We start from the raw sequence: 20,681 nt of genomic DNA on the forward strand, positions 1-20,681 counted from the left end.
TGTATAATGTGTTATCACTCGGTAGTTTTCAACCCAATAAATATATCGTAGAGAAGAAGTAGCGAATTCTGTCTAAATACTGTTGCAATAAATAGTGATCCGACCCATTACGCAGATAAGATTAGCTTTTCTAGGCAATACTCCCACGGTCGGCCTTGTGGAGTTGAAATTGCTTTTGTTTAGGGAACATAGGATACTCTCGGTGGCCAGCCGCCCAGAGTTTAAAAAGAACCAAAAACTAAACAAGATCTCATCTTTTTCGAGTGATCGTGTACTCGAAGACTAACTAAACAACTACCGAGTAAAATATGCTTTACAGGTCGCATCGTTTTCTTGGAGCGAATCCTAGACATTATACCCTTCCAAACCACCAACTCCGCGACACCTATGGAAGAGTCTGATGAATCGTCGTCCTTCCGTTAAGTAGGTGGAGCATCAACACTTCCCGTCTACCTTATCCTTTATCCTTCCCCATGAACGATAGAGATGGGGGCGGCCGGCAATGATGGCTATCATGTTGTTGAGGTTTTAATATGGCTCGGATTGGTATGAATTCCAACTTATCATTTCCTAAGCAACTCTTATTAGATAATCAGCAGTCAAACATGATGAAGTTAGTGTGCAATCCGCCAAAATCATCGTCACAACGCAACGCAACGCACAATGCATTGATTGAAGAATTTAGATATGTTATTAACAGAGTATTAGTAATAATTCGTTTGTATGTCTATTTTATAGGCTATTATCCCACTTTGTTGTCCTATGCCAATTTGAGTGATTCTCTGAGTCCTGCCACTATCCCATGTAGTTTGTGTTATCAAAACCATTGCGAAGCATCAAGTTGTTGTAAATGTTCTTAATCAATATAATATCCAAAGAGAGTGATACGAGTTATAAGAAATATCTCATCACTCTGTACGGTGGATTAAAATCGTTTTTTTTTTAGAAATTAATATATCCTACGCTAAACTAGTATAAAGATCCCCCACATATATTTTTATACATATTCACCATCAAAAAATGCTAAAGTGGCTTGACAAACCACTCCAGAATAACAAAAGCCTCCTAACCACACCGGACCAACAATGCTGCTAGTGTTAAATGGCAAGTTTATTTTCCCTGAAACTTTTATGCTCCTGGCAACCATTGTTTCCGTGGGAACACCAAGTGTGGTAAACCTGGCCAAAATTAACACCCTATTAGTGCTTATTTGAATAAGTAAGTAGCCAGCCAGCCGGTCGACCACATTTGTTTTGTAATCATTTGTCCCAGCACAAAAGGATTCCATCAGGCGAACAGCTGGAGCGGCGAACGGTAAACAGCGATGCGGGGAAGTGAGGGAACAATCACATCAAATAATTACCTTGCTGTGTTTTGACCTGCACCGGGTTGGACATTGGACCGGCTCCCATCGAAGTGAACGCCTGAACCCGGATTGTGTAGATTGCGTGCGGCGTCAGCTCCGAGATGGTTGTCAACTCGCTGTTGTCCACCATCTGTGAGTCCCAGGAAGCTTCCGGCTGGCCGGGATTGGTCGTGTAGTACACTTTGTAGCCCTGTGTCAAGTGGATAGAAGGAAAAGTTTCAGAATTACCAATGTTTCCTACAGTGCGGTCGCATGTCCGTTGCCGGAAAAATGTTTTCTTTTCTTCTTCATCCTGTGTATGCAGTACCGAAAACGGAATACATATTTAACGATGTTTCTGTATACTATGTCGTTGTCAGCAAAGCATACTTATTTCGTTGGGTGGGGGCACTTCCGGTAGAGCGAAAACTTACAGTCACTTGTCCATTAGGCGTCTCAGGTGGCTCCCAAGTGATAACCATTGTCGATGAACTTAACGGGCGCACTTGAATGTTCCTCGGTGCACTTTCCATTTCTAAAAGAAAAAATTGAAAATAAGAAACGAAACGAAACGAAGAGAACTGTTTAGTATTGGGCAAATCGGAGCAGATGGTGGTGGTGGTGGAGCGGAACAAAACAAAAAATAATAGTCAAAGGAAATCGTTTCCTTGTAGGTACTGTTGGGAATAAAATAGACGTATGCGCAACGATGCTGTAAACAGTGCAACTTTAGTGCTTTGGCTGCTAGGAAGGCGGTCTCGGGGAATGCGATTTTATTTACAATAAGGTGAACGGTTTTGCGTGGCAAGGGCCAGGTGAAGAAATTATAAAGATAAGGGAAAGTATAACAATAGAAGCATACTTTTCTGCACTCAATTTAATCGACTGACTTAAATAGAGTAGTGGAAGCATAACTAAAAATAGAAGACATGGTTTTGTTTCGATAGTCCAGATAATTTTTCTCTACTAAAAATTTTTTAAAAGAAAAATACATGGAGGTGAGACCATGGTAGTTGGCGGTGCTTTAAACTTTCATTTTCTACTATTTTAATGTAGGTAGATCTTGCAAAATAGAGCACATAGCATGGAAGGAGAGACTGTTGGCAACATATCTGAATTTTACTCAAATATTTGATGCATTATCTTCATTTTTGGAGACAAAAATATGTTCCGCGAAAAACCTGCCTACTTACCCCGACCCCGGGTAAGTTGGAGGTATCTATGTTACACCAAAAATAAGCAATCAAATGGAGATTCAATTAGTTTAGGTGTCCTTTTGGAACGTGCTCAGTGTCTTCTCATTAAAATTGTATATTACCCGACATTTGCTATTATATTTCAGTCTTAATACCCCGGCATTTTGACTTTAACGCGTACTTCCTATTCCAAAGCAAATCTTCAAAAATTTTCAGGCGATTGACCGAAGTAAATGTCCCCTGCATTGACGAGATACACAAGAAAAAGATTTTCTTACTTTGGAGTGAATTCCATAAATAAAAACATTTGAAGACTATTTTTGCACCGTAAATAGTTCCGCCAACTTGCTCCGCGTGCAGCGCCGCCAACTAACCCCAACGGCATTTTTTTAAATAATAGAAACGAAGAAAAAGGGATTCCGCCAGCTTACCCCAAGCCAGTGTTGGGAAATTATCAAAAATCGCTAACGCATAAAATTACTACTGATTCTCTTACGCGATATTTATTATCAGCAAAATCACGGATGAGTTTCGCAATATAATGGAAATGTGAAATCAATTACGCCTTCTTCGATCTCATCATCGTGATAAGTTTTTCTTTCACACGTACTCATAAAATCATCTAAAGAGAAAATTAATCTCACCAATTATCAATGATGTGTGATATTGATTATTTTATTATGCGCATAAACTGCTATATCAGTTTCGTCCGCCATTTTGCAGTAGCTGCAGCGAACCAAAATATTAATTTAACGTTATAGTACATATAGTACATGTCCCAATACTATTAAACATGTTTGAGGATTTTAGTTGACCTGTTGGGCTTACATAATGATCACCTAAGCCGCCAAAACACTAGAAACCCGGAAACTTCACACGGTTTCGGGAGTTTGTGTGAGTGTAAAACCGACTACACCAGTGTAATGCATTGTCAAAAACGAAAATGCCATTAGCTTGTGTTCTACTAATAGAGCCTACAACGCTGAGAAAAATTGTTCACAATTTTTTAATAAATTTTCTTCTACTCAAATGTGTAGCAAACACGTGATGATTTTATTTTGGTTACCGTTGCGTGAACAGTAATGGGTGACAACGAGCATATAAAATTGAAAACGAGAATACTAGATCAACATCACTCTCGGTATATCAAGTTATAAGGTTTGTGATGTCAGGTGGTAATAATGAAAACGATTATCATCGATGATTTTTTTCGACGGTGATCATTGATTTTTAATTTTTTGATTATGATTATGACAACACTGACCCCAACCGCCAACTAGCCCCGGGCTCCCTTATTGCGAGAATGGGAGAAATTGCATGATTCGCAATATTGTTAACAAAAATTTCATTTTTTTTTTAAATTCCTTGACCCATTTCCTTTAAAATGCATCTCACCGATTGTTTCTAAAAAAAAATAATCCGAAGATACAAATAAAAGCTAAAAATTGTAGCTTTATTTGTATAGGAAATTTCCCATGTACAATTACGACGCGTCATAGAAATTTCGTCATCACTTATGACATTATGTATGAGTGCGACTTTTGTTTACATTTTGAGCAAAAACTCTCAGTAGTTAACTGATCTTCGTAACATTTGAGAGATTACTACAGAATAGATAGAAATTGTCTACTCTGAATTGTTTCTACGATATGCTATACATTTCGTATACATGTGGGGACTGTTAACGTATTCAATTGAAAATATAATATATATATATATATATATATATATATATATATATATATATATATATATATATATATATATATATATATATATATATATATATATATATATATATATATATATATATATATATATATATATATATATATATATATATATATATATATATATATATATATATATATATATATATATATATATATATATATATATATATATATATATATATATATATATATATATATATATATATATATATATATATATATATATATATATATATATATATATATATATATATATATATATATATATATATATATATATATATATATATATATATATATATATATATATATATATATATATATATATATATATATATATATATATATATATATATATATATATATATATATATATATATATATATATATATATATATATATATATATATATATATATATATATACTAGCTGTAACCCGGTGCGCTTCGCTACACCCATCAGGACTAAACGAAATATTTTAAAAATACTAAAAATACCAAATATTTTTGCTCGCGGATAGACAATGTTCTTAGTTTGACCACCTGGAGCACAATTAAATTAATTGCTCTGTTTTACACACAATCGTTTGAAATCCCTTGATATCATTCGAATTCGACGTACATCTGCTCCTTTATATTTTCTAGCTACAATGGTCGCTTAAATGAAATTTTTCAACCAAAGCACAGTTGTGGTGTGTCGATGTTGCGCAGTAAGTAATATAATAGGCACACAAAGTTTCAATTGCAACACATGCGGTGCACAGTGTTGCAAAACGACGTTTTCACGATCAAAATTTAATAACTCCTGATCCATTGGTTTTGGAGAATGGATTTTTTCGAAGAATTTTCTGGATATAAATAGATGCATGTTTTGATATAATAAATTGAGTGATTAATCCCCTAAAAGTGAGATAGAAAATTTATTTCCCCAAATAATTTAGCTAGAAGCTCACTGTCTTCAGTAAAGTTCTAGAAAATATTATTGTGAAAATCTTTACTGAAGATACTAAAGCTCTATATAGTAACAGTAGCGAGATATGTAGGTTTGCTTGGGATAGACCCCTTCAAAACAGTTTTCGAATATAACTTTTTACGATTACTTTTTATTATTAAAAGTGTCTTCTACAAAGTTGTTAAAAGCGATAAAATACACATTTTTATAACAACGATGAATCTGTAGCTCTCGAAACAACAAAGTTATTGTCAATTTTTGAATATTTTTTATCAATTTACACCTTAAGCAACTTCCTTAATCGCAAAAATTCGTAGAAAGAACTTTATTTTTTCGATTAAATATAAAAACCTTCGTCTGACGGAGACTGCTGGGTTGGTAACGTATAAAACCAATACTCCGGAAAGCATGGTGGATCGACTGAATTAAATAATTCAATACGATAATCCATAGATTTATATGCGTCAATTTACGCAATCGATTAATTCTTCAACAGATTGTATTATGTTACAAAATCATGTGAAAATGTGGTGCAAGTTATTGTTGCATCGATTAACATTTTCCCAACCCATATATCTAACTTTTTTGGCGAATTAACCTGCGAAGGTGACTATAAGAATCATTCAATAAAAGTATGCACATATAGTGAAAAGTTCTGTTTTCGAAACATATTTCCAATGATACGAAGACATAACGGAGTGTTGGTGGACGTGGGTAAAGTTAATTTATAAAAAATGGTGCATTTAAAAAAATATTTTGGCGATACAGAGAGTGTTAGTATATTCATTCACTTTTCATATATTTACTGCACAATTGAACAGTATTTCTTCAAATATCATAGCAGTATACTAAAAATTGAGCCAGTGACAGAAAATCTCTGGAGGTATCTCGTTTAAAACTTGCTTTATGGTGTAAATCATAAACCAAGATATATTGAACCAATCGTTTTCAAGGTTTGTACAGTTCTTCTACATATCTTCAGGTATTGATCGAAGCTTTTATTTTTTTCCTAATATTTGAATTTTTTATAGCATTCTGCAGCTAAATATGCAATTTTCGCTAAAAAAATATCATGAAACTTATTTTTGTGAACAAAGTTATGATCTTTAATGATGTTATGATATGAAGGAGAACTGTGCAAAATTTCAAACAATTTGGTTCAGTAGATTTAAAGTTATTCTGTACATCGCATTTATTCGTGGTGTCTCCAGAAGATTTTCAATATTTTGCGGTGAACATTAAGGAAAATATAGCTTAAATGTTGCATTATTGTCTGAATAGACTAACACTCTCGGTATCGCCATTTTTTTAAGCACGATATTTTTTCAACAATAATCCTACCCCCTTAAGCAAGAACTGATTTCATCAGTAGGTGTCGACTAACGGATAAAATTTGACGAAGATCGCGGACCACGCTACCAAATATTCGATTAGTTCCTTTTATGGGTCATCGTGAATTCGTCCTATATAACAGTGTTGCATTCTTTCAGCATTTTGCTTACATCCGAATTTTGATTGATATTGTAAGTAACGTTTTCCGCAAGCGCAGGATTTAGTGGCTGTTTTAGGGCAGAGCTGTTCGTCCATAATCCAGCAATGTTGATTTAACTTCAGATGAAGCGATCGCAGGTGCAATTTTCAATTTAATTTTCGACAAATTCATGCAATTCATCAGTATTATATTGTCATTCGCGTAATAGATCTCTATCAAATAAATTCTTGCCATTTCATTTATGTGCTGGTAAGCATACATGCAACAAAATTTTAGATTTTTGAAGTAATTGATAGATATTGCATCAGAAACCCTCCCTCTCCTTCAGATTCCGAAACCAACAATCATGTCCACCGTTTTGGTGCCAAATCATATATAATATATATAGCTAAAAAAGTTCTTCAGTACACCCCCCCCTCTCCCTTTCCTCGGATTAGGTACTTCTCACCCTTCCCATTGTTCACAAAAACCACCCCGTGACCATCTCCTTAGTGGAAGGAATACTTATGTTAAAATTGAATTCATCGCTAATAATCACATTGAATGAATAGATAAGAATTACTTCAGAACCCTCCCCCCCCTTTCTTGGTCCACTCCCATCATCCATCGGCTCAGTGGGAGAAATACATATGTCAAATACTAATAAATATGGAGATATAAATAATTCTTTGGCTAAAAAACAACCCCCCCCCCCTAAAACTAAGTGTACCCTCCCCCCCAAATAAACATACCATGAACATCTTCTTGGGGGAAAGAAAACGTATGCCAAATTTCATCAAGATCGAACTTGTAGTTTAGAAGTAGTTAGCGGACATACATACAAACACACATTGATTTTTATATATATATATATATATATATATATATATATATATATATATATATATATATATATATATATATATATATATATATATATATATATATATATATATATATATATATATATATATATATATATATATATATATATATATATATATATATATATATATATATATATATATATATATATATATATATATATATATATATATATATATATATATATATATATATAAATATATATTTCCGATAAAGCATTGGTGAATATGAATTTTGGACGAATTCTTTGTCAATAATTGTACCTTGCTGAACACGAGAGAAATGTTCTGGGTTTGTTAATGATTTGGCTTGGCAGCTGCAGTTGTGGAAGGAATCATCACTCGAACGATAATGAATTGAGCCCACATAGGTTGTTTTTTGTGAATTTGATTAATTCAAACCATTCGATACTTTCTGGGTAATATATACTGTTTCCGTAACACTCCAATTTGTTTTGATCATAGTGACTATTATATCCACTAAAATATATATACGTTACCACCACTTACTAATTGATCGGCTTCGACCCAATATGAGGTTGATAACAATCTCTTCACCGGCTTTTTAGATCCGACAGTTCAATCAGAATTCATCCACGGGTCCCTGCTTCCATTCTGTGAGAAGCAACAGAGCACAAGAGTCCCGATGTCACGGAATACCTCCGTAGCGAGGGCTGACTGGCTACTGGGACTAAGCTACGCCAGTCATGGGCGGAGTATCATGGACCTTGCCTTTGCTGTGTCAAACAATTTTTATATGCGCAGTGGTCTATTGTTTTTTTTTCGCAAATTGTAGGATTCAAAGATAGTAATGTGCCAAACCAATCTTCTATGGTCCGCTATATGCGATTACACTAGTTTACAAAAAGAAATAATTTGCGAGAGTCTAAGCTGTCTTATATCACAACTCGCGCCATTTGTTGTTACAAAAAATGTGACTGAGAACAACATAGAAAGGTAATATTTGGATGATTTTAAAAGGGTTGTGTCATACTGTATCCGCAATAGGCTTCCCCTCATGATCGGCATCACACTATTCGGGCCAGCTTCGGTATCAATCTGAGAGGCTTTGAGTTGATGAAAAACTTAAGTAGACCAAATCAGTACAATGTGGTAAATCGCTCAACATCTGCGCTAGTAATGGGCGATGTCGATGCGATTTTTCCCCACGAAAAATCGATTTTTTTCATCCGGTCTTTCCTGATGTTTGACAACATCAATTTTTTTAAATTAAAAATATCGATGTAATAAAATCGATTTCACTTTGCAAAATGCCCATCACTAATCTGCGTGGGATGAGAGAAAAGGTGCTAAATGTAACTCTCTGCTCCGACATAATTCCGCAAGAATTGGCAAACTGATTTATTCCCAACGAGGTGCTCATTATTCGTTATTATTCTGAATAAGACACCGGGGATAGATGGAATCTTACCTGTTCTACTCCAAAAAGTACATATTTCAAATAAAGTCTCACATGTAGTATTGGCTACAGGAACAAATTATTAAATTTATTACAAAAGTGTCGTGTTACTTATAGACGTAGTGTTAGACTGATCAGTCTGACTTCGTTCTTTTCAAAGTAGTTATTCGCTTTGCATGATGTGAAATACACTCATAAGCCAAATACTGTAAACTTTTAGAAGATCCGAAGTAATATTATGTGTAAGAATTGATGAAACGTGAAAGATCTCATATTCCACATGAGTGTGACACACAAAGAGTTGAAAGTGTTGATATTGTCGTTTATTGATTTTTTACTTAATACCCTTTTAGTACCTATTTTTCTTATTGCCGTAAAGATATTACGGCCCAGATTTAGGTGTAATATTGTAACAGATTTTTCGCCAAAGCAATCCAGCTTAGGAGTTTCCATTGATATGGAAGGTGCTTTTGATAACAAGTCTTTCAAATCAATTTTGGAAGCAGTACGGGATATGCAATACTTAGCAAGCGATATTTGTTTTTATCGCCAGGACAAAGAAAACTGCAGAAGTGCCTTTGGATACCCTCAAGGTGTCATGCTATCACCACTTCTATGGAATAAAGTCGTCCAAGATTTGCCAAGAGAATTTTACCAGTTCGGATTTTCGAATTATGCTTTCGCTGATGCTTACCGTAAATTGATAACCGGTAATTCGGTTGTTCGGAAGCTGCCCTTCAATATCAATGCTTCTTTCTCCGAACAGCCTAGATAAGCCGTGTTTAACGGTAACGGCTAAGAATTACATTACGGACTGTCTGTTGCGGTAGTAAAAACCCACCAAACAGAAAACCCCAATTCCATAGTGTCATGCGACCCGTGCTATGGTTGAAATTATTAAGGGGTTTAAAATATTCTCAATGGCGAACGGAACCTGGGAAGAGCCAGGCGCACTCTCCAATATGCTGAATTACGTTCTACCCACCGAATTTTTTAACCGATGACCAGCATTATTTTGGCGGATTTTGTTGGTTGGGGGTTAGCTGAGACTACGATGTTGAAGTTTTGCTAGGTTTCGATTATCAAATTGCGATGTTTACAAAGGAACCTGCCCAGAGGCCGTGTGGCATCCGACCAAGAATTGATCCACTGGGTTCCTGCTCGTAGAAGGCGACTGCACGTCAAGGTGTAGTTGCGTGTCGAGGACTTGATGGCTGGAGGGTCTAAAATATGCGCACGGAGCATTTTGGGTTTTACCCTTACTGTGTTATGCGATTCTCTAACACAGTGGACCATTATGATCTTCGCAAATCGTGGGAATCAAAAGATCGTGTCCCATTTAAACCTGATATGGCTTGCTACATGCGTTTACATCGCAACTTGCTTGATGTCCTCCAGTTTTTTGTGTAATATATGTTAGAAATTAAATGTACAGTTTTTTAATCAACAATGGTTAGAATAGCACAAATCAATCTCCAGCATAAAGGTACAGCAACTATGAATCTATCTCGACTTAATCAGGAAGGTAAAACTTCCACAGCATTGGTTCAAGAACACTACATCCATAAAGGAAACTTCTATATTGGAAAGTTACTTAACACTGGCTTAACTGCCATGGGGTATCTGCATGACAGGCATGACTAACTCATGTGAAATGCCTCGTGCTTGCATTCTTGCAAATAAGGCTATTGACGCGTGTCTCATATCGGAGCTAACAACTCGCGATATCTGTGCAGTCACAGTTGTTTTGACTATTGGTAACATAGACAAAAAGTATATATTAGACCTCTCCACATTTTAAAAAAGTTTTGAAGTATACATGGGTCAGCTCAGATTTTTGGTCTAGCTGTGAATTTACAAACTTTTGCCAAAAATGGCTTAATTTGGACATGATTTAGAGGTGTCTCCAATAAAAAATCGTGTTTTGCTATGTTTTCATAGTAAGATCACTTACACTCTGATTTAATAGGCCCTACATGCCCACATATCATCAAAGGTTGTTCCTTAGACATATCTTAACATGTTTTAACAGGTTAATATAGCTCTAATCGTAATAGAAAATTTATTAACTGGATTTTTGTATAGAAAAAAATATTAAAACCAAGAAAACATATGATTATATTCCTTGGTTTTGATATACTATACCATATATATTGTTAAGTATATGTACCGCATAACGAGTCATCTGCTTCGGTAGATTTCAAATGCGCTGTATCATATTGCAGCATAAATGGGCTTCCTCTCATTATCGGCAGTGATACAAATGCTCATCACACCATTTGAGGGAGCACATAAGTAGTACAAATCACCTTATTCTGGATGTAGGAAACCGTCTAACTTTTGCGAGGTGTGGGAGAGAGAAGGTGTTAGACATAACGATTTACTCTGAAAGTGTTTTGCATGAGCTGGGAAATTTGCAGGTTTCAAAAGAAACTGTACCGTCTCTATCCGATCCTAATTATTGTGATTTCGTTCCGAGCTACATTCTATTCAGTCACTGAACACCAAATGCTATGAAAACATGTGATTAAACATAAAACTGCATTTTAGGACACCGCTCTTTTGAATATAGGTACGTTAAAAATACAGACAGCGACCACCGTCCATTTGACAGTGCTTCCCTGCCGGACGAACACTTTACGACGGAGAAATAAATGTAAACTTTTTGAATTGCTTTTCCAAGCAATAACCAGCCGACGAAAAGTACCACAGAATGGAACCACTTCGACGATCCGAAACTGAACCCGGGACCAACTCTCTGCAACATTCATTCGGAATTTTTTGGTCCGGCAAACAGGGCAGCGGCGAATCGGACGAAAAGTTTCGATGGCACCTTTCGGGGTGGCAATGCAATGTTCCGGTTGGAATGGAACACGACGAAACAGTGAAATAAAATAAACATCTTATTGGATTTGAGGGCAGTGGGAGAACGTAGGTTGGGTATGGAAATGATGCAAACATCACCATAAGACTAAAACAAAAGTTTTCTTCCTTTGGGAAATTGAATATTTGCAGTGCAGTGAAAGATTCAGTGAGAACTATATGGCGATGGTACGGCTACGATGAAGCAAAAAATCTGGAGCGAAAAAGATCTACACATAAAAAAAAACGATGGAAACGAAAGTTGCATCCGAAGACAGCGTCGTTTTCACGTGAAAACTTTGCACTGTTTTTTTCCTGAAAATGGAAATGTAAATTGAACGGGCAAACTGATAAAGAAACTGACATAAAAATTGGAGAAAAATATCCAATAACAATAGTAACGGTTGCTAGGGGGGATGGCAGTTGTTGCAGTATTTTTTGCGGGATTTTTGTGGCGGTAGAAAATTGAACGGAAATTGTTTGCTCAAAATATCGTCTAAAAATCGGTAGCTAATAGGTTGAAAAATATACGCAAAAAGTTACTTACTGGAACCTCCATAAGCAGAATCACCTGCTCAGAATTAGACACGTACGATCGTTGGCGTTTGAGATGGGAAGAGATGGAGAGATACAGATTGTTTTCAAAAATGTTAAACAGGGTGGGGTTTTATTTGGTTGGGGAGGTTATAAAAAGTTTACTTTCAAAACGGCAACTTTTGGTTGAATAGAACTGATAATTTGTCTATCAAAATGCAAAACCAGGATCAGTACTACACTCTACGCACTAATGCTTTACTGCGGCTACGAACAGAAAATGTCAGGCTACGGGTGATATTTGAGCTCAAAAATACTCGCAAAAACAGTCACTTACATTTACGGCGAAGACGCGTTGAATGGCAAAATCCAAAGCAAAAATATTTCGGTATGTGTGTGATAGATTTTCAAAGACGCATTTTTTTTGGTTTGTTATTTCGGGATTATTCGACGATGGACAAGTTGGATTTGTCAGATTTGATGATGTGATGGCGCATAGTAAAAAGGAATTGAAAATTATCTAAGTATTGTATGTTGACTTTGACGGGGATCGGAAGTATGGATAATGTTGGAGAAGGTGGAGTGTGCAGATTGTTCGAAATAATAAATACGGTTGATTTATACGTTATCCAGTGACTGGAATTACTGTTTTGGTTTATACACAATGATAGTTGTGAAAGGGCAGAACAACAGAGGAGCAAACTTCACAGAGATATATTTTTAAATACCAGTTCGATGACTTCGGAGAACGTCTGCATGTGTATTTCCGTATCATACTTAAAACCTTTTTTCAAGTGGCATTCCGGTTCCGGATGAATGTGATGCGTTCACATCACATCACTCAGGTAGCAGACAACATGCTTATGTAGGTATTTTTAAAGCACGGGCGAACTAAACTAAATTTGCGCCTATTGAAAAGTGGGTGTTAATGAGAAATTTTGGAGACGCTGGCTCCCTCTGGTATAAAGATTTGTCTCTGTCAGTGTCATTCGAATCGAGCACGAGACGTGCCAATGATCATCGTTTGATTGAGTGCTTTGGACAAGTCTCATGCTCGATTGGAATAAGAAATACCCTGAGCCATGATTTTAAATTTCTTGTGAAATGAAACGTATGATAGACAGAGATTGCATTTCTTCAGCAAACTTTTCTAAAATTTGGCGTCCTAAAACTTCACTGCAGGTCATATGGTTTTATCAAGAATGATTAAAAATTTAATTGATTTATCTAGGTAAAATTAGAACCACCCTTAGTATTTTTTCACCAAAATAAGGGGCTCACAATTCCCGCAAAATTTGCATTCTGGACCACTATTTAATAGTAAAAACTTGATAATTGAGCTTACTTTAGCATTTGTCACAATATAAACGGGAACTAGATCACCTTGAGAACAAAATACAATTCCCCTTTTTTACAACAACAAATAACCTTAGTATTTGAATGAAAAATTCCTTAAAAATAACGGAGATTGGTGGTTTGAAATAGTTTGTTCCCAAAATCCTCCATTTTTAACAACATTCTAGCGCTATGCTTCAAATCATACATTAAATATGCCATTAGGTCTTACACAATTTAAACGCTTGAAGTGAATACCTGTTCCCATTGAACTCATATCTAGCGACGACAAATAAAATGTTCCCTTACGTCTTGTTTGTGATGAGGGTTCAAATGTCCAATTTTAAAACAAAAAGTCTATGATGAGCATCAATTTAATTCTATCCGAGAATTGGATTCGAAATAGTTTATGATTCGATGTAGCGTTGTTATCACCTAGTACGAGTATCTTGAGTGCCTCCAGCATGATTGCCTAACTGTTTGATACAAGCGACACGTTCAATCAGAACATTTGAATCTCATTTACTTGAAATATTCTATGGCCATGCATACCCCAAAATAACCTCAGTTTTTCAATGAATTCATTTGCTGGCGCCAATCATTACTCTTGGGGTGCGTAATTTCGAGAATCGCGTAATGGCATAGCGATAAAAAAAATCGCGTTGGGAAGGGACCCCGTGCTCATGTTCAGTGGCGATTGTTAGTTGAAATGTCGCTCGCATTTATTCGACAATACCTCCGGCAGACATCAGCTCCATGCATCCGGAATGAATTCCAATTAGTTTCATTATTATTTTTTCCCAATGACTCTCCACACAATGGCCCAGCATGGGTTCCTTCCGTTCCGATTCGTTTCACCCAAACACGCTGGGCAATTTAACGCCTTTCAGGCTGGCAATCTTCGAGAACGGCCGGCCTGTTGACAGCTGTTGTATATGACGTATGAGTGCTACACCTTGTGGTTGATGGGTAACTGGGTCCGCTACCAGTATACGTCGGTTGCCATTGGCAATTAATGAAGATAAATGGCAGCAACATTGAATAATTGGGCCTGGAAATGAGTAATATTTAATGGCTAAAAGCGAAAATCATCGCCTTTGCCCCAGACGATGCTCATCTTGCTACGATCCTACCTAATAGTAATAAATAGAACATGTCGGGGTGAAACTAATGGGCGTCCCAAAGTTAGGGCGGGAAAACGGATTTTATTTCCGATCAGCCTGACTGATATGGTCGCGAACAATTTCTGACCAGTGCGGTACGAACAAATTTTTTGAATTTACTTCCAAAAAGAACTTTTTTTTCGACGAAAACGAATGCGAATATTTTGCATGGCGTGATAATCACGGCCCTTAGTGTCAGCAGGACACGGGTAGCACTAGCCCTGGAATTGCTTTGTGCACTAACACTCGGTAGCGAAGTCGGTCGAAATATAAGATCAAGTTCGGCAACGGAGTGTAGTATCAAGGTTTCGGCTTGCTATTCGCAGGCTAATCGCTTATACAAACGTACTACGATTTTTCTATCAAATCTACATTTACACTGTTTGCAAAATTTGCAACTTATTTTGCATTGTTAAACAATTTGCTAACTATTTGTTTTTGTGGTAAGAATATAAGTTATTTAAAATTTGTATTCACTTAAACAAAAAGAAAGTTCATTCCGAGTAGAAGTCACAACAATGATGAAATATATCAAAGGTTTTAATAATTAAGGTTATTCCTATTATTCATTGAATTTTTAACTTTTCGAATTCCATTTTTTTCTTGTGGTGGAAAAATTTACCACCATGAGAACAATAAAGGACATAACCTTGCACTGTCCGCCTAAAGGGTGCCCACATCAAATTGCATCACGGAAAAAACGCTGTACAAAATAACTCATTGGGTATTTTCTCTTGAAAATTTGGGTAGAAGTTGTTTAGAGTGTATGTTTATCGCGATCAGTTTAAAGAATATTGGAATAATACAATCACCCGAAAAGCAACGTAGCGATTTAATTTTGCGCAAGCACCTGGAAAATCCTCAACTCTCTCATCGGGACATAGGAAAACAACTCGGAATCGTGCAGTCAACGGTGAGTCGTGTGATTAAGCGTCACTACCGAACTCTGAGCATCAAACGGAATGAAAAATGCGATCAGAATGGATGTTTTATTAGTGATCAGGATCACAAGCGTGTAGTGTAGCAGAATCCAATGCTTCGGTCAGGAATATTGCCAAAAAGTTGAAGTTGTCCAAATCGTTCGTTCAGAGAGCTAAGGACCGGGAGGGACTGCATACGTACAAAGTGCAAAAGGCTCCAAATCGTGACGAACGTCAAAATACGGTAGGAAAATCACGGGCCTGGAAACTGTACAGCCAGATGCTGACGAAGCCGTATTGTCTCATCATGGATGATGAGACGTGGCTCGGACTTCCGACAGCTTTCGAGGCTACTGTTCTTCACCGCCCACAACAAGTTTGATGTTCCAGAATAAGTAAGGAAGCAAAAAACTTTCAAAGTTATCCAATAAATACATGATGAGGCAAGCGATCTGCTCATGTTTCAAACGGAGTGCGCCGTTCGTGACTACCGGGACTGTAAACGGGCAGATCTACCTCAATGAGTGACTACAGAAGCGTCTGCTTCTTCTGTTGAAGCAACACGAGGCCCCTACGATCTTCCGACCGGGTCTAGCTTCGTGCCACTATCCAATTGTTGGAGTAGTACGAAGCGAACAGGTCACTTTAGTACCCAAGGACATAACCCTTTGCTGTAGCCAGATGTTGTACAGACCCTAATGAGTGGAGTTATGCGTAAGGTGTGAGCGTACGGTTATGGTATTGAAGTTGAATGAAATAAATATGCCAAAAGCTTACCAAGGGTTACATTTTATTGTCTGAAAGCGTTTGTTTCCGTCACACAATTTGATGTCGGACACCCTTTATTCGGTCGATAGAGCCTGAAGAAGGAAACCATTGTTGCACAGTGGAATACAAGTGACAGACGTCTGGTAACTTCTATCCTAATGTGTGTATTACAGTGACAAGAAAAAATGGCACCTATCGGTCCAGCTCCAAGTCGATTCAGGGAGTGCTGAGGAGTACTTGCTCCAAATTTTAAACAATCCGGACAAGTCTAGCTACCGGACCAATGTAACTGAAATTTGTATGGAATTTTTCGAGAATTTACATGGAGAAAATCCACTAGCTCAAATTTTCTCCGGTAAGTGGCACTGTATGCATCGTAAGTGAAAATAAGTAAAAATAATTTAATTGTCTACAACTTTGTCGAAGACTGCTAGTCAATCCGGCCTTGTTAAAGAAGTTATTAAACGTTTAACGAAAAGATGTCTGAATCAGTTATGCATGGAACCTAGCAGTGAAACGTTAGCGTTGGCGCCCTCTATGCAGCCACAGGTGGATTCAAAATTTTCTAACCAAAACATAGCTCGTATTATGAACAAGAATTTTTTTGAACATACTGTTGAGCTAAATCTAATCATTATTTCACAAAAATGTGTAGTTCGTGGGAATCGCGTACTGATACACAACCATGCATTGCTAGGCCTAATGCAAAACTGACTCAGACATCACTTCGTTAAAAGTTTAATAACTTCTTTTAACAAAGTTGGATTAACTAGCAGTCTTCGACAAAGTTGTAGGCAATTAAATTATCGTTCTTATTTTTACTTACAATGATAATACAATGCAAACAGTGCCACCTAGCGACGAAAATGCGAGCTCGTGGGGTTTCTCCATGTAAATTGTCGAAAAATCCCACACAAACTTCAGGCAAGTTGGTCCGGTAGCTATACTTGTCCGATTTGCTTCAAATTTGGTGCAAATACTCCTGACTGGGGCTAAACATCGACTCAGGGATGGGCCGATTGAATTTTCAAAAATTCGTCATTTTTCTGGGCAGTCTAGTGCGTATCCATCAACCAACCTTTTATATGAAAGTGTTTTGGTTCGATAGACATGTACATACTGCAGAATATTTAATATTCTTTGCAGAATTTGCAAAGCACCGTAATAATGTTTATATCGGGGTGTCCTATTGAGTTGATACTACCGGATCCTATATCGAAGTTTTTTTTTGGAAATCACATTGTACGATGGAAACCTGCATTGACAAAAATCGGGATTTTGTTGTTCAATGTGATTGAGCACCATGCCATAATAGGACACAAACGTGACTAAAAAAGAACATGAAATTCTAGTCCAAAGATCATTGAGATCTAGTAACTACCCAAATTTGAAACATCTTGGTTTAAAAGTTGAATTTAAAAAAATTCTCTCTGTACGAAAAAGACAACTGAAATCATAGTGAACAATTTAAAAAAAAGTAATCAAAACAATTCATTCAAAATCTTTCCATTAATTAAAAATACGAACATGCCGTTTAGGTCATTTAGATTGTCCCACTTTTTACGACTCATACTGTACTGTAGTTTGTGTTGAAGCTAAACGAAATTTGTTTGCTTTCCTCCAATCAATCCGTCCCTACAAAAGACGATACACTGAGCCTAAATATAGTGACGTATAGATTTTTCACGTGTAATAAAATCAATTATATCGACGTTTGCGACCGGAACCGGGGTGGGATTAACGGGCCATTATTTTTCTGCCTTTCGTGGTCTGCTACGCTGTTGCTCTGTTTATTTCCGGTGGTGCCTGTCTGTTGATCATCGATGTGTGTACGTGTGTGTATGTGTGATTGTGGTCCTTTTAGTTTTATATTTAGTGTTCCCGGAACGGTTGTGATGTGTGCTAATGGAGGGTGTTGTTGCAATTTTGGTGCTTCGGTGGTAGCATTAAACGGCTGGGAACTGATATCCCTGAGTTTGATGTTGTAACGGAAATGAATGCTACAACTGGGATGGGGTGGTGATGGTAAATTCTTTGTGTAGTTTCACTGACGGAGTGGTAATTTGCCAGGAAAGATACAGATAGAGGAAGGGGGGCTGTGATTGGGTGCTGGATTCAATAAAGAATACCTGTCTCTCCGGTGGTACACGTGGCTGGCAGCGAGGGTGGCCCTCTACCGATATTGTTCACAGCGATCACATAAAACTCATACTCGGTGTACGGACTAAGCGTCCGTACGACGTAGAACATGGTAATAATGCCACTGATTTCACTGAACGCCTGTAGATGAAAAGAAAACCGAAGGAAAATGCCATTAATAATTCTGTCAATTATTGAGGATTAATTTCATCTTTTCGCGCCCTCGTCTGGCTTGTGTACCACTGGGAAGCGAACGATAAACTGGTTCCACATCTTGACCTCCACCGTAAAACACCCACCTGATTGGCATTCTTCGGTTTATACTGGATAACATAGTACTGCAAATCCTCCGGACCCTTGTACGACCACTCCAGTCGAACTTGGGTTGCGGTTACCTCCGATATCGTTACGTCAGTGGGTGCTGCCGGTAGTGCTATAAACAGACAGCTTGCCGTTATTAATTTAAGCATAGCCCTCATCAAATAAATTACTCACATTGCACCTTTACCAGCGTTGTCGCCTCTATTACACCGAGAGTTGAGGACGCGACACAGGTGTAATTGGCACTGTGTCTAATATCGCTCAGCTCCAGGATGTTACGCCCAACGGGTACATCATTCTCCGGGGTCAGGTCGTGGTCAATTCCTTGTCGCCACTTGACGTACGGCATCGGGGATCCAACAGCTACACAGGTCAGCGTGAGGTTACCTCCCAACATAACCTCGTATATCGGTTCCGGTGGCCGGGAAAAGGTTGGCGGAACACGTCGCACTTTTACGTACAAACTCGTCTGCTTAGTATGCTCGGTCCCAACGGAGTTTTCGGCAACACACTCGTACCGACCCATGTCACTCTCTTCACTATTATCAATCTGTAGACTTCCTGTAGGATGATGAAAATAAAAAAAAAGAATTAATGTTTCTCGGAAAAATAACTGATTAAAAGAGTCACAACTAATAGTCTAGTTAAATCTTCCCACATTGTTGTCTAATTACTCTACCGCTTCATTGTAAATCATCCCGCAGAAGCAAAATGCTGTGCAATTTTCGCTCCGACAACCGGATGACTTAGTTAGTTCCTGATGTATTCGCTGCGCCGTGAGGTGTAACGATGATGCACAACCAAGTGGAAAAAGCATGCGGAACACTCTATTGCCATTCCTTCCACCTCGTATATTCATCCTTCTAGCGCATCCTTGTGGTAATACTCGCACAGTACAAGCATGTGGAAGCGAACTTTTCAAATGTATGTTTGGCATAGAAAAAGTTTGCTACAAAAACGTTTATCCGCCTGCTAGAGCTCGGTGGCGTTGTTTGCGCAACAGCAGGCAAAAAAAGCATTCCGAGAAAACACACACGAAAAGCTTTTCCCATTTGGAAGTTAGCTGGTTCTAAAGTCATACTACTGTTGGAGTAGTCATCTTTCGGGTGGGTGCTTCTTTGTTCATCATACAGAATTACACCTGTTTTCTTGGTAAGTGCAGCTGGTTCGGAGGATAATGGATTTCGCCTAAGCAAAAAAAAAAACTGTGTTTTACCGCACCTATTAGGAAGGTGTACGGATGTGCGAAAGTAGCAAACTTGAGCTGAGGGTAACACGGATATGAAATAAACTTTTAGGGTATTTAGTGTTCAGTAGATACGTACTGCTGTGGCTCTGCTCTGATGGTACAGGAAGTGGTATCATAAGTCAGTCACCATATTTAGATTTGCATTGGAATTTGAAAAAAAAAATCACCTTGCATAAGGTACCAGTGAAATATTTTCATGTGATGTCTCCGAAATCCAGATGCAGTTCAGTTAAAATCGACTAGCGCGAACCCTAGAACATTCAAACTATTACGACGACAGTCGTTACCGGTTAAGTCAGCTGGTCTCATTTCAGACAGACCGTCGTCTCTTTCCAAATTTCATTTCTTACACATATCACTTTTGGAGCTTTCATTAGTTTGGAGAATTCA

The 20,681-nt window shown here is 37.4% G+C and overlaps 1 protein-coding gene across 10 annotated transcripts in view; it reads right to left on the reverse strand.

The window, feature by feature from the left end:
* LOC131682492 (tyrosine-protein phosphatase Lar) overlaps positions 1-20,681 on the reverse strand; it is a 487,937-nt gene that overhangs the window by 96,680 nt on the left and 370,576 nt on the right. For 8 of the 10 annotated variants that reach the window (XM_058963998.1, XM_058964004.1, XM_058963997.1 and 5 more), the window contains 6 exons: positions 19,217-19,603; positions 19,021-19,154; positions 18,712-18,862; positions 12,410-12,433; positions 1,780-1,880; positions 1,364-1,556 (listed from right to left, as the gene is read on the reverse strand). In XM_058963998.1, coding sequence (XP_058819981.1) covers positions 1,364-1,556; positions 1,780-1,880; positions 12,410-12,433; positions 18,712-18,862; positions 19,021-19,154; positions 19,217-19,603 — 990 coding nt within the window. The remainder of the gene's footprint in view (positions 1-1,363; positions 1,557-1,779; positions 1,881-12,409; positions 12,434-18,711; positions 18,863-19,020; positions 19,155-19,216; positions 19,604-20,681) is intronic. The other 2 variants (XM_058964003.1, XM_058964006.1) reach the window with 1 other exon arrangement.

This window comes from Topomyia yanbarensis, chromosome 2 (assembly GCF_030247195.1).
Source record: "Topomyia yanbarensis strain Yona2022 chromosome 2, ASM3024719v1, whole genome shotgun sequence".
Lineage (NCBI taxonomy): Eukaryota > Metazoa > Arthropoda > Insecta > Diptera > Culicidae > Topomyia > Topomyia yanbarensis.